This window comes from Pyrgilauda ruficollis, unplaced genomic scaffold (genome assembly GCF_017590135.1).
Source record: "Pyrgilauda ruficollis isolate IOZ18807 unplaced genomic scaffold, ASM1759013v1 scaffold38, whole genome shotgun sequence".
NCBI lineage: Eukaryota > Metazoa > Chordata > Aves > Passeriformes > Passeridae > Pyrgilauda > Pyrgilauda ruficollis.
The window spans coordinates 6,407,038-6,419,042 of record NW_024525267.1 but is presented as its reverse complement, the minus strand read 5'-3'; the positions used below and the strand labels follow the sequence as shown (position 1 = coordinate 6,419,042).

The following is a 12,005-nucleotide window of genomic DNA, read 5'->3' as shown; positions in this document are numbered from 1 at the left end:
TTTCAGATGACTGTTTTTGTAAAATGGCTTTTATCTCTTTGCCTCTCAGACTCAGCCAGTTGGTGTTGAAAGTACCCAGCTCTGCCTGATCTATAAAGGAGGAGATGCCACCAGTGCATCCCTTCTTGAACTGAATGTACCTCTTCCTACAATCAACACATAGAAAGAAATGGGACTTCTCATGGCATAATCTGGCCCAGCACAGGCTTGCTATGGAATTCTTGGAGTAGTAACAACAGAGTGGCATTCCAACCTTTTCCAAACCAGGCCACCACCTTAATTTTTTTAAAGCCAAGACTAATTGAAAATACTCCAATTTTGGAATATTGTCAATTAGTCTTGACTATAATTTGGAAATGATATATAATTTCAAATAATTCCAAATATACATTATACATATTTGATATACATATGATATATATTATATAAAAATATAAATAAATATATCTATATATCTATATATATATAAATTAAGCAGAGATTTCAAATAATTCCAAATTTGGAATATGATGTTTCTGTTTGAAAAACCTCCTTCTCTGTTACTGAAAACTGGATTTTAAAAAACTGACTTTTTCAGCACTCTCAAGACTCCTCAGTGTTAGAATTTTACAGTTGCTGCTCTAATAAAAGATTTCCTCTTCCCTAATGTTGGATGGAGCAATTTCATGGATACATGGATAACTCAGATAAACTGCATTCTAGAATTTATCACAGATGTTTCCCATAGAACATAATTTTTAAATTTCATTCAGCTATGCATTAGTAAATTGTTTTAGCTGGTTGCTTCTGGGACCAACAGCAGCAGTGAAGGGGTGCTGAACACAGTGAGCTGCTCAGTGAGCCCACAGCACTGCTTCAGATTCAGTCTGAAACAGCCTCAATGAGGACACTGCTACTCCATCTGTGCCCAGAGCCTGTGTGCGTGCCATCTGTGCCAACAGCTGTCCCCGTGACACTGTGGTTGGCAAGAGCATCTCAACACTGGCCAAATGCTTCTGGCTCCCATGGAATGGGTGCATACAAGCATGGTCCACTCCACCCAAGCACACTGCACTTCACACAACAGAAGGCTGGATAAGTATTAAGTTTCCAAAGCTACTTCACTGTGAATCTCATTAAAAAAAAAAAATTAAGCAGAGATTCTTACCTTAGCTTGTCTAAAACATCCAACAGCTGCAGCCCTGGCAGGTGAAAAAAATAAATATAGTTGCATTATGACCCACTTGGTGCTTATTTGTTAACACCTTTATATATGTTATGCTCATAAAAACTTTTTGTAGGGAGAAAAAGTGAAAATATCTTCAGATGGATCTATCAAAGTGGGCAGAGTCATCTGTTAAATGATGAGACACCACAGCACACATCTGCAGCACCTGTGTGAACCACTGCACAATCCCCCTGGGGTTATTGAGTGACACAGGCACTTTTGAGGCACTCAGTCCAAGTACATATCTAAAATCAGTCTGATACAGTGGAATGCTCCTTGGTCTCCATGGAGAGAAATGGAGCCCAGGCTCACCAACTCAAATGCACCCAGCATGTGAGGTGAATCCCAACAATGGTACCTAGGAGCCTGGGATTCTAGCAGTTGGAAAGTTCTGAACCATGGGAAAGCCTCTGTGGCTCAACTGAGTAGACACAGAGTGCAGAAACTTTATCAACTCTCACAAGGAGTTGCAATATATGGAAATGTGGCCATATAAGATGATTGGTTATAGAAATATTCTGAAGAAGCTCAAGTGATACAGTGCTGCTGGGATTCCAGAAAAGATCAAAGCTATGGGAAAGCAGCAAAGTTTAAAAAAAAATCTGTTGACAGAAAGGATGTTGAGAATAAAGGTCAAAAGAAAGAAGAAAATTAATATTTGCACTTTTGCTCCCCAGCCTCTTCAGGCACCTTATGGATTCATCTGAAAAAAACCCATTTGGTAACTGACTTTCTCCAGAGAAAGGTCTAACAAACATCCTTACCTATGAACTCGTTTCTGATTTGTGTCCTTGTTCTTAGCTCTTCTTTGCCCAGGATGATGGCATTGATGGCACTCAGCAGTGTCACCATGTAGGGCACGTTGTCTGTGTTGGACAGCTCGTTCATGATGATGCTGAACCGATACTGCTGGTTCTTCACACTCTGTGGGTAACACAACTGATATTATGAAAGAATGGTCTATACAGACATAAATGCCCATGAGCGTGGTGCAGGCTCTCAGATGGAATCAGCATGTGAAATCCTCAGTTTATCCCACTGTGCACAGGAAGGCAGACGGGTAAAAGCAGCACTCCTCCATTACGGAGCAGGGGCTGGTTGGCACAGAAGGTGATTGAAAACACTCTTGGACTCCTTTGTGCTTTCTGGCAACTGATGCATGTACCTGAGCTCGTGGGCAGTGAAACCTGTGGATGTGGCACCATTTATTCTGCTGATCTGGTGGTGCTTCTGCTGCCAGAAAGCACCTTGAGGGTGGCAGTCATCTGTCTACAGAAATCAGAGAACAGCACCATAGACCTACACTGACCACAAAAAACTCCCAACAGCTTTCACTTTATAAACCCCTACTTCTCTTACCAAAACAATGCAAAATAAGCTTTATTCCCACCCTTTTCTCTGGTACATGGATCTGTCTGCATGGATCAAAGCTGAGCCATTCCTTCTGCTCCAACCAAACACTTGCCTTGTAATGGTCCAAAGCATCCAGAGCCAAAGAGTGGCCATCTGATGAGTAAATGCACAGTGCAGCCAGGAGCTCAAATATTTGCTTTTTGACCATGACATTAGTTGTGTCAAGTGCTGTAGGAAAAACAGAACAAAACAAAGCAGAATTTATAATGACATTAATGTTCTGAATCTCAGTGTCTTCTGCTACATGAATTACGAGCAGTAGTAGAAAAGAGACTGAAGGAGGGGACCCATTACAACGAAAGATGGGAAGAGAAATATCTTAATGTACAGATATCCCATCCCAATAGCATTATGGGATGGTAACTTCTAGTGGGAACAGTAAATGCTACAGGTATCCCTTTGGCATTTTTGTGCAGCTTGTAGTTATTAATCTTTTCCATGTCCAGTGACATGCTGCAACAGCAGCCAAGATTTTTCAGCACTCATGAAATTTATTTCCCATTTTCACATCTGGGTATTTTCTAGAACAGCAGATGAACAATTTTCTTTGATTAATGACAGTTATTTTTTGTGTAGAAAAGCTCAATATGCATATGAGTTAGAGCAATTGTTCCAGTGGGTCCCATGTATTCCCTTTCTGCACTATTTCTCTGTGAGCCCTGGGAGCTGGGAGGGAGTGCATTAGGCTGTCTTATTTTTCCTATATTAGAGCACAAAGAAGCTCCAACACTGAAAACCCAGGATATACCCCCATTTTCACAATACAAAAATTCCAGTTCCATATTTTATATAGGCTAAGAAAACACAGGGTGAAGAGGAAAGAAGGGGACTTCAAAACTGAAGGGGGAAGCTAGTCAGCTTTCAAACCAAATGCATTTTAAAAAGCTATTAATAAGGGTTTCTGGGAACAGAAGTTATCCTTCCAGCACCACTAAGTGCTGTACAGTAAGTCTTACAAGATGCCCTGATGAATTTCCAATCTAATGATGAGCCAAGTGAATGGCAGGAGAATGTAAGTGGTGTTACCCACCATCTTCCAGGAGGAGCAGAGTGAGCAGCACAGAGAGCAGGCTCTCTTGAGTCCAAACATGCCACTTTCCCTCCTCTTTACAGGCCACAAGACTCCAAGCCCTTTCAGTTCCTCTCCTCTGCCCTTGGGGCTCTCAAAGACTGAATAGCAAATGTCTGCTGACAACCAAAGGGTTGAAGATGTCTCATGCCTGCATACAGATAAGGCTGGGTTTATCCCCAGCTTCACAGCAAACTATGACAATATTCGTGTGGAAATGGCAATGTGATTTCATAGCAGTTTTATTTTAAAGAAGAAAACAATCTCATTAATCACTTGTGACCAACTATTTCCAACTAGCCTGGTGCAGGGCAGGAGGATAAGCAACAGGGAAGTTATCTGCATATGATGCAGACAATGGATGCATCATATCCCCAGTGCTGCATGTGATGGATGAAGTAGGAAGGTGTTTTCTCACCTTGGAAGAGTTTCCTGACGTAGCCCTCATTGCTCACAATGTATTCTATGCCCTTGTGGGAGTTCATGACTGCCCGCACACAGCTAATGCAGGTGAGCTGAAGCAAGGCATCGGATATCCTGGCCACTCCTCGCCCTGACAGCCTGTCCAGGGCCTCCAGGAGGAGATCCAACCCAGACAGCTCCAGGAACTGGACCATCCAGGCATCATCACTGTTCTCCAGCCTCTTCTTCAGCCCGGAGTAGTTCACCACTGAGGGCATTTGCAGGAGACGGATGCACAGCTCTGGCTCTGCATTTTCCAGGTTGGCCTCTGACTGGTCGGTCTCCTGGGGTCCGAGTTTCTCCTTCAGGGCAGCCCACTTCTTGTGGGCACCTTCCTTTTTGACTGACATGGTGAATGGTTTGTTCTGAAAGAAAAGGAAAAGCCGAAGTGAGAAGTTTGTCTGGACTGACCAAAAATGATCCAGTAGCCCTGCTTTTTACCCAGTAATTGGGATGTAAAGGTCCCAGCTCTCCAGCATGCAGGGAACACACTGGAACCAGTTCTCTGTTGAAGAAACTCAATATATCCCCACCTTAACCACACACATTACTTTCAGGCTCTTAAGACTCTGTGGAGAGACTTTTAGCACATCCAAGCCAGCAAATACAGCTTTAAAAGTAGCCAATTTGCACCAGTCAATTGCCACTACTTGTTTTCATGCAGTGAAAGGAAAAGGTTGGAAGCAGCATTATCAGCTCTGAACTCCTAATGCCCATTAAACCACTTCAAAATCTCACTGTACTGGAGAGGCTGTGCAGTTTCTAAGCATTTGTAATGGGATGGAGAAATCATTTTTAGCATATCCTGCTCACAAGAGCATCTGATTACCCTGTTCCTTTTTCGCTTTTGTTTCTTTTGACTGATGTTGAGGTTAATTTTATAGCACTCACTTAATCCCTTCCTGTCTGCTGTAATAGCAAATATGTTTGTACACATGGTGTTTATGCCTGATAATGTGAGAGGCTGACAGGCTGTGAGTGCAGGTACAGCAGCAGGAGGCTGGCTACAGAAACAGCAGAGCACTTTTTTGGAGATGGGGAGCAATGGCCCGTCTCCCTGGAGGACATGGCCTGCCCAGACAGGCCATCAGCAGCAAGGAAGGCCAGGAACTGATTCAGCACACAGAAACTGCAAAGCCAAGTGTAACTCTTGGTGACAGATTTTATGGTTTTAGGCAGGATTATTATTTTTCAGACTCACAGGGATCAAGTCACACAACACAGGTCCTTTTCAAGGCTGCATGCAATGGTTTTGGCCACTGAGATTAGCTCAGAGCTAATAATGCCAAGGCTGTGGATTTGACCCCCATATGGGTCTTTCACTTAAGAGTTGGATTTGATGATCCTTGTGGGTCCCTTCCAACCCAGAATATTCTGTGGATCTCTGATTCTGCTTTAAAGCTGAATTACTCCCATGGATGACAGCTTGCCCACAAAAATTGATGCTATCTCCCTGTCCTGCCATACCACCAGTACCTCTGTTCCCCGGGGCTGCTGAGCCTGCAAAGAGCTCAAAATAACCTGGGGCCAGTTGGCCCCAAAATTCAGCAGTTAGGGGACTGAAGGGATTATGGGAGATTCTTATTTTCCCTTCCCAGCTCGAGCACAAGGCTTTCTAGCCCAACAGTGACAAGAAAAAATGCTTGAAAAATCTAAACTAAGTAATCTCTGGAAGGTTTTGTTTCCAGAAAGCCAACATACAGCATAGACCCTTTACACTGGTTGGAAAAAGAATCTCATTTTAAAGCCTGCCTTGTGATTTTTCCTGGGGACTGTGCCATTGAGAAAGGTCCTGGCTCCTTCCCTGCAGCAGAGCTGCATGGCTTCTGTTTTACCCAAAGAATCATTTTGGCAATGTCCCCTTGGCAAATATACAGCCAAAAGATTTGCTCACTGATTAGTGACAGGCATGGTATTATAGGCCTCAATATGCCTCTTGGAAAGATGCAAAGTGTGATGGGGTAGGACACTTGAAAAATTTCCCTGAGAAAATGTGATGGTGGGACTTTCTGGCAGCCCACAGCATCAAAGTCTGCATTGAGAGGTCAGAGAGTTAGCAGGATACGGTGACAGAAAATTCTTTTAGAGAGCTCTGGAGAAACCCTCTTGCAGAGTTTTCTTTTGCTTCAATGGGAAAGAAGCTGGCCAAGCACCCAGCTGCTCCCTGTTCTGTTAGCTGAAAAAATGATGGTCACGATCCAAAACCATGAAGTGGCAAATATACCATCTGAGAACACACTGTACAGCTGAAAAGTGATAAAAAGGACCATTAAAAAAAAAACAACCCAACCAATCCCCAAACAAACCTCCCTGCCAAAGCACAGGCTTGAGTTTCCAAGATTTGTCATCACTCCCTGCAGTCCAGAGCCCTTACTCACTCTTGGTAAAATTCTTTTTGGGATTAGTCAACCCCAGTCCCTCCCCTGTATTCAAGCCCAGGAATCTGGGTTAGGCTTGATGCAAAGGAGAAGAGAAATCTTTCCTCACTGGAGAGAGAGAAGTAAAAGTTTCCTGTCCCAGGTTGACAGTCCTGGGGATGGGGCAGCATCCTACACCTCTCACCAGTTATGGTGACTGCAAATCTACAGCCATGTGGTTGGAGAGGTCCACCTGCAGTCAAATTCTCCTCCACACTGTGCATGGAGCCCAGACATCTCTTCTCAGTGCTGGGGTCAAGCTGGACCTTCAGTGTGGGGCAGTACTGAGAACCATCTGACCTGGGTGCTGGTCTGCCCCTGGGGCTGCAGAAGTGGCTGCCAGCTCCTCTTCTCTTGTGTGACTTTATTTATACCCAGCAAATCACTTTTTTCATTTGAACATGTGTAAACATTTCTTATCCAGCCAGATAACAACGCAGGCTGACTTTCTGCTCCCAGATGTATGAATGCCTCATTATATTGTATTTGTATTATATTGTATCAGCTACAGCAAGTCAGAGAAATTACAACAGCATTATTGACCTCAGGCTTAGCTGATTCCTGAAAATGAAGCTCCACCAGTGCAACAGGAGGCAGGAAATACCGAGAGAGCATCCTGTTTACCAGCAATTTTGTTCTGAATTATCCTTCCCTCCCACCTGCTCCGCACAGATGTGAAGAGATGAGAAACAGAACCGGGCAGCACCTCTCCAAACAGTCCTGGCTTGTGTTTTCATGCACTAAAATGAACAAATTGGACTGATTAAATATTCTTCCCCACAGAGAGTGCACCCTTTTTGTAGGAAAGGATAAAGGTAGCTAATGTAGCTAATTGTAAAAAGGGAATAAAACAAACAGGAGCTGTACTACATAAATGGAAAAGAAATGAATATGGAGGAGATGGCAATACGACTTTGCAGATGGTGTGATAAATCTGTTTACAAACACAGATAAGAGTGATATATTGTGAATGCTACATCTTTCCATATTTTCCATGAAGCAAAGTGATGCGAAGATGTTCGGATACATCTTTAAAGGGCTGCTGGTTTTGCCTTTTATCTCTGACCACAGGAGCTTGTTAGCAGGTAGATGACCTCAGCAGAGCCAGACAGACAAGGATTGAAATGGAACACATCTACCTGGCTGCCTCACAGGGGTTATTTAGACTATGCTGGCCAAAGGAAGCAAAGTGCCCTGACAAAACCAGACAGGACAGCTGAATACACCTCACCTTTTGCCAGCAGAAGGCCACGGGGAGCTTTGCTTTTTGTTTCCCATGGCTGTGACGGTGGAAGCAATGTCCCCAGACCCTGTGTCTGACCATGCCTGCAGCACCCACGCTCTGCCTCCCCAGCTGCCTGCTCAGCACTGGGGCTGGGTGCTGCTGCCTTGGGCACAGCCTGGCAGCGTGTCTGTGCTTGCTGCTGTGGGGACACTCACAGCCACAACAAAGAACCACAGAATGCTTTAGCTTAGATTGAAGACCTTTAAGATTGAGTCCAACCATTAACCCAGCACTGCCAAGGCCACCACTAAACCATGTCCCCAAGTGCCACATCTGCATGACTTAAATGCAAACCTCTCCTCATCTTCTCACCCTCAGAAGCTGGTTAGCCCTGATGGGGAATCACAGAATGTTAAGTGGTTAGAATGGACCCTAAAGATCACTTAGACCCATCTTCCCTACCATGGGCAGGGACCAGACCAGGCTGTTCAAAGTCCCATCCAGCCTGGCCTGGATGCCAGGGTTGTGGAATCCACAACCTCCCTGGGCAACCTGTGACAGTGCCTAGCTACCCTCACAGCAAAAAAATTCTCCTTCTTTCAATCTGTACCCATTACTCCTTGTCACTACAGTTCTTGATGGAGAGTCTCCCTCTGGTTCCCTGTAGGGCCCCTTAACTATTGGAAGGTTGCTAGAAGGTCTAAAGCAGCATCAATGTAAATGTACTCTTAATTTTAGGAGATTCCTTTGGGAAACATAAAGGTATCCCGAGAGCTTGTGTTCTTGCACGTGGCAACAGCAACGTCACAATTCATGGTGCCAACTCTTTGGATCACTGGGTTTGCAAAGTTATGATGTTCCCTGCATCCATCCAACCTGGTCTGTAAAATTTTCTCCTCCCTTCTTTCTAAATCAGGTGCTTCCCAGATTCAGTTTTCTGTGCCTCTCTGTCCTTCAAATCCACTCCTAGGGAGATGACATCTGTGGGAGATAAATCAGGGCACATCAATACTTCCTCCATCCTGTGAAGCTGCAGAGAACAGAGCTGCAGAGCACAGCTTTCAGTCTAAATTATTACATGCCTCCAGGATGACACGGATCACAGCAAGGACTGGGGAGGACATGTAAAAAGAGATTTCTCAGGGCAGCTAAGTATAATTGAGTGAAAACAAAAGGGAGAAAAACTGCAGGTCAAAACTATTCTGATTTTTTGGGGAGCAGACCCACTGCCTATGCAGAAGAATGGGACTTTGGGGCTGGTGTGTGTGAGGGGGAACAGCAGCTCCTTGCCACCCTTTGAAGAATTCTGGGAGCATCCCAATCCCACATGCTGCCCTCACAGCCCTCTGCTCCCCTCCACAAGACTGCCAGGGTGAGAAAAGCTCCTTTATGCTGCTTAGTCCCCCTCCCTTCCATGCCTGTTCTTGGCACTCAGGAGCCTGTTCTGCCTGGCTGACTGCTAATGACAGGTTTCGCTTCTGGGGAGCTCCAGTTTTCCCTCTGCTGCTGGGAATACGCCAACCCTTTGTATTTTGCAACATGTCAGACTACTCAGCCCCTAAAAAGAATCAACATCCTGGCTTTGTGCTTTCCAAAGTCACTTCTGGAAGTGTGATGTGTTTCCTTCACCTCTTGTTTTGCTTTCATTTGTGTTGTTGTTTTCCTGTGCAGTGTCGGAAAAGCTCACCCACATAAAGGCCAACAAACCATCCTCCCATGCACCAAGACAAGCTGGGGGAAACCACAGATCTCTATTTTAGACAGCAACCTGACCCCTTGGTGTGTGCCCATCAGTGTCTGCAGCAACCAGCAGCATTTTCAGTCTCCCAGGGCAGCTGAGGATAAGGACACGGTGGGAAATTCAGGCAAGCAAACCAAAGGCATGGTTTGCACAACAGACCTTGCCCCACCAAGTGCTGCTCCATCCTTCTGCTGCCATGGTCAGTAGCCTCAGCAGTCTTTAGATCTACATATTCTGTAGATCACCTGTATCAGAGGCCAGAATGTGTGATTTATGATCAAAAAATGAAAAGGTTTTGGGATGAGTGCCCACTCTTGCTCCTCAGCACTGAGGAAGGTCTCTGGCACACGGTGCTTTGCTTTGGCACAGCCTACAGGAGCTCTCACAACACAGCCCAGGTCAGCTGTGGCCTCAGCAGAGCTGCAACCATTATGGGGAATATTTTATCTTTAGGAGATGAGGGAGCATGGACACACACCCTGCTGCAGCTGGTGGGCAGGAACTGTGCCATCCACACTGAGTGGGCCTGGCACTGGGCTGGCAATGGCTTCTGCTGGCAGCAAATTCCCAGAAAAGGACTTCAGTGCATAGACAAAGAGTGGCCATACTGGTATAAATTTGTATGTATTTTGCCAGTATAGCTTATTCTTTCACAAATAAAGGAAAATCATGTTGTTCTGATTCAGTCCCATTCAGCACTATCAACTGTGTGCCAGCACAGCTTTTCTCTCCTGGGCAACTACAAACTACACTACTGTGTGATGTCTCTCAAAATGGGTAAATGTGTCCATTCAATATGTATTGAATGGACACAGTGGAGTTACACCAGGTATAACCCAACCAGTAAAAAAAAAAAAAAAAAAATTAAAAAAAAATCGCTGGTGCCTTTGATGTCAGTAAATAAACAAATTTCTCATTGAGCTGCTAAAGGACCACAAACAAATCAAGCTCAAGTGAGACGCTCAAGGACATTTATATCAGGATCTTCAGTGGCCTCTAAACCCTTATTTATATGAGAGGTTCCACGGGCTTAGCTTCAAACGGGTTTGAAACCACTCTGCTGCTGTAAGTGTGAAGACACACAACAATCACTTCCCTTAACGTGGTGAGCCAGGTTTAAACCACACTAGTGCAGCTGTCAGATTTTGTTTCTGTAATGGCCACTGCCACTGGGGGGGAAAGTGGCTTATCTGTGTGAGTCAGACAAACCAGTACCAGAAGCTTTCCACGGTGGGTATGAACCCTGGGCACCCTCATGTGCTACCACAGGCCTTGGCAGGCACAGCAGCTTCCACGCTGGAGGGATGTGAGGTGGTGGCCACCACTGGCCCCATGCCAGCCCCAGCTGTGCTGCACCAAATGAGGCACCAGTGCTTCACCCTGGTCCTTCCCATTGCCAGCAGCCCCATGGCAGCCACAGGGGCATCCTGACTCCAGCCAGATCCAGATCCCATGAAAACTCTGATGGGAATAAGGTGGGTCTGGAGATTCCCCTGCTCCAGTGCCCACACACTCAGGCAGGGGCAGCAGCTCCATCTGACAGTGATTTCAGCACCATTCAGCATTTTGGGATGCAATTTATTATTATCATTTGGGGTCATGTGAGGAGCAGAAACTGTTACCCAGCAACATGGACAGTGCAGTGGCAACTTTCTAAGACTCCTGGCTTCTGCTCTGTGGGAAGCTGTCACACAAGCAGATATGACAGCCAAAACCCTTTTATAGCCTTTTTTTTTTTTGTTGATGTTTTTAGAAACCTCCCCAGGATGCCAAGAGGACAGAGAAAACTGTCAGAGGGAAGAATTCCTACTTCAGAGCTGAAGCCAAATTATTCCATTGTCTCTCCCACATGGAAGGATACTTCTCAACCAGTTGTGTGAGCCCTCCCTTCCCCAGGCAGATCCTTTTCTCCTTCTCTCATCAAGCAACCTTCAGTCAACACACTGTAAATCCCCAAAGGAGTGTCTTTATAATGCACACACTCTAAGAAAGTTCAACAGGATGTCAGTGTCTGATAGTATGCAAATACCACCGGAAAGGTGCAAGGAAGTGACTCTTCTGTAGCCTCCAGGGCAGGTATTTGCATGTCATTTGTCATCCTCATTCACCCCGTGCTGGTGTCACTTCCCCGTGGGCTGGGAAGGTGGGAGCCTTGCTCCCACTCCATGTCTGTGGCCCAATGTGAAAAAGCACTCCTGGCATGGGGTGACTCAAAGCAGGGAAATGACCAAAGCAGGGTAACGACCTGGCAAAGGAAAGGAAAAAGAATGAGAAGGAAAAAAGAGGATGCAGGGTGGTCAGGGCTGTGGGATGGAGAGCAGGGCTGTGGGTGGGGACAGCCCCTGGCATCTTGCATAAGCTGAGCTGGGTTTTCAGCTTTGTGGCATCAGAGCTTTAAACAGTGCAAGGCCTCAGGGGTCTTTGCAATGCTGGAAGAACCAGAACAGATTAAAATATTGAGGATGTCTCAC

General features: G+C 45.4%; 1 protein-coding gene across 7 annotated transcripts in view; it reads right to left on the bottom strand.

The window, feature by feature from the left end:
* The window catches only part of INF2 (inverted formin 2), a 40,299-nt gene that overhangs the window by 17,587 nt on the left and 10,707 nt on the right, over positions 1-12,005 (bottom strand). For 6 of the 7 annotated variants that reach the window (XM_041476306.1, XM_041476303.1, XM_041476305.1 and 3 more), the window contains 4 exons: positions 4,108-4,516; positions 2,673-2,788; positions 1,972-2,131; positions 1,148-1,181 (listed from right to left, as the gene is read on the bottom strand). In XM_041476306.1, coding sequence (XP_041332240.1) covers positions 1,148-1,181; positions 1,972-2,131; positions 2,673-2,788; positions 4,108-4,501 — 704 coding nt within the window. In that variant the 5' untranslated portion in view covers positions 4,502-4,516. Of the gene's footprint in view, positions 1-1,143; positions 1,182-1,971; positions 2,132-2,672; positions 2,789-4,107; positions 4,517-12,005 lie in introns of those variants that run through there. The other variant, XM_041476309.1, reaches the window with a different exon arrangement.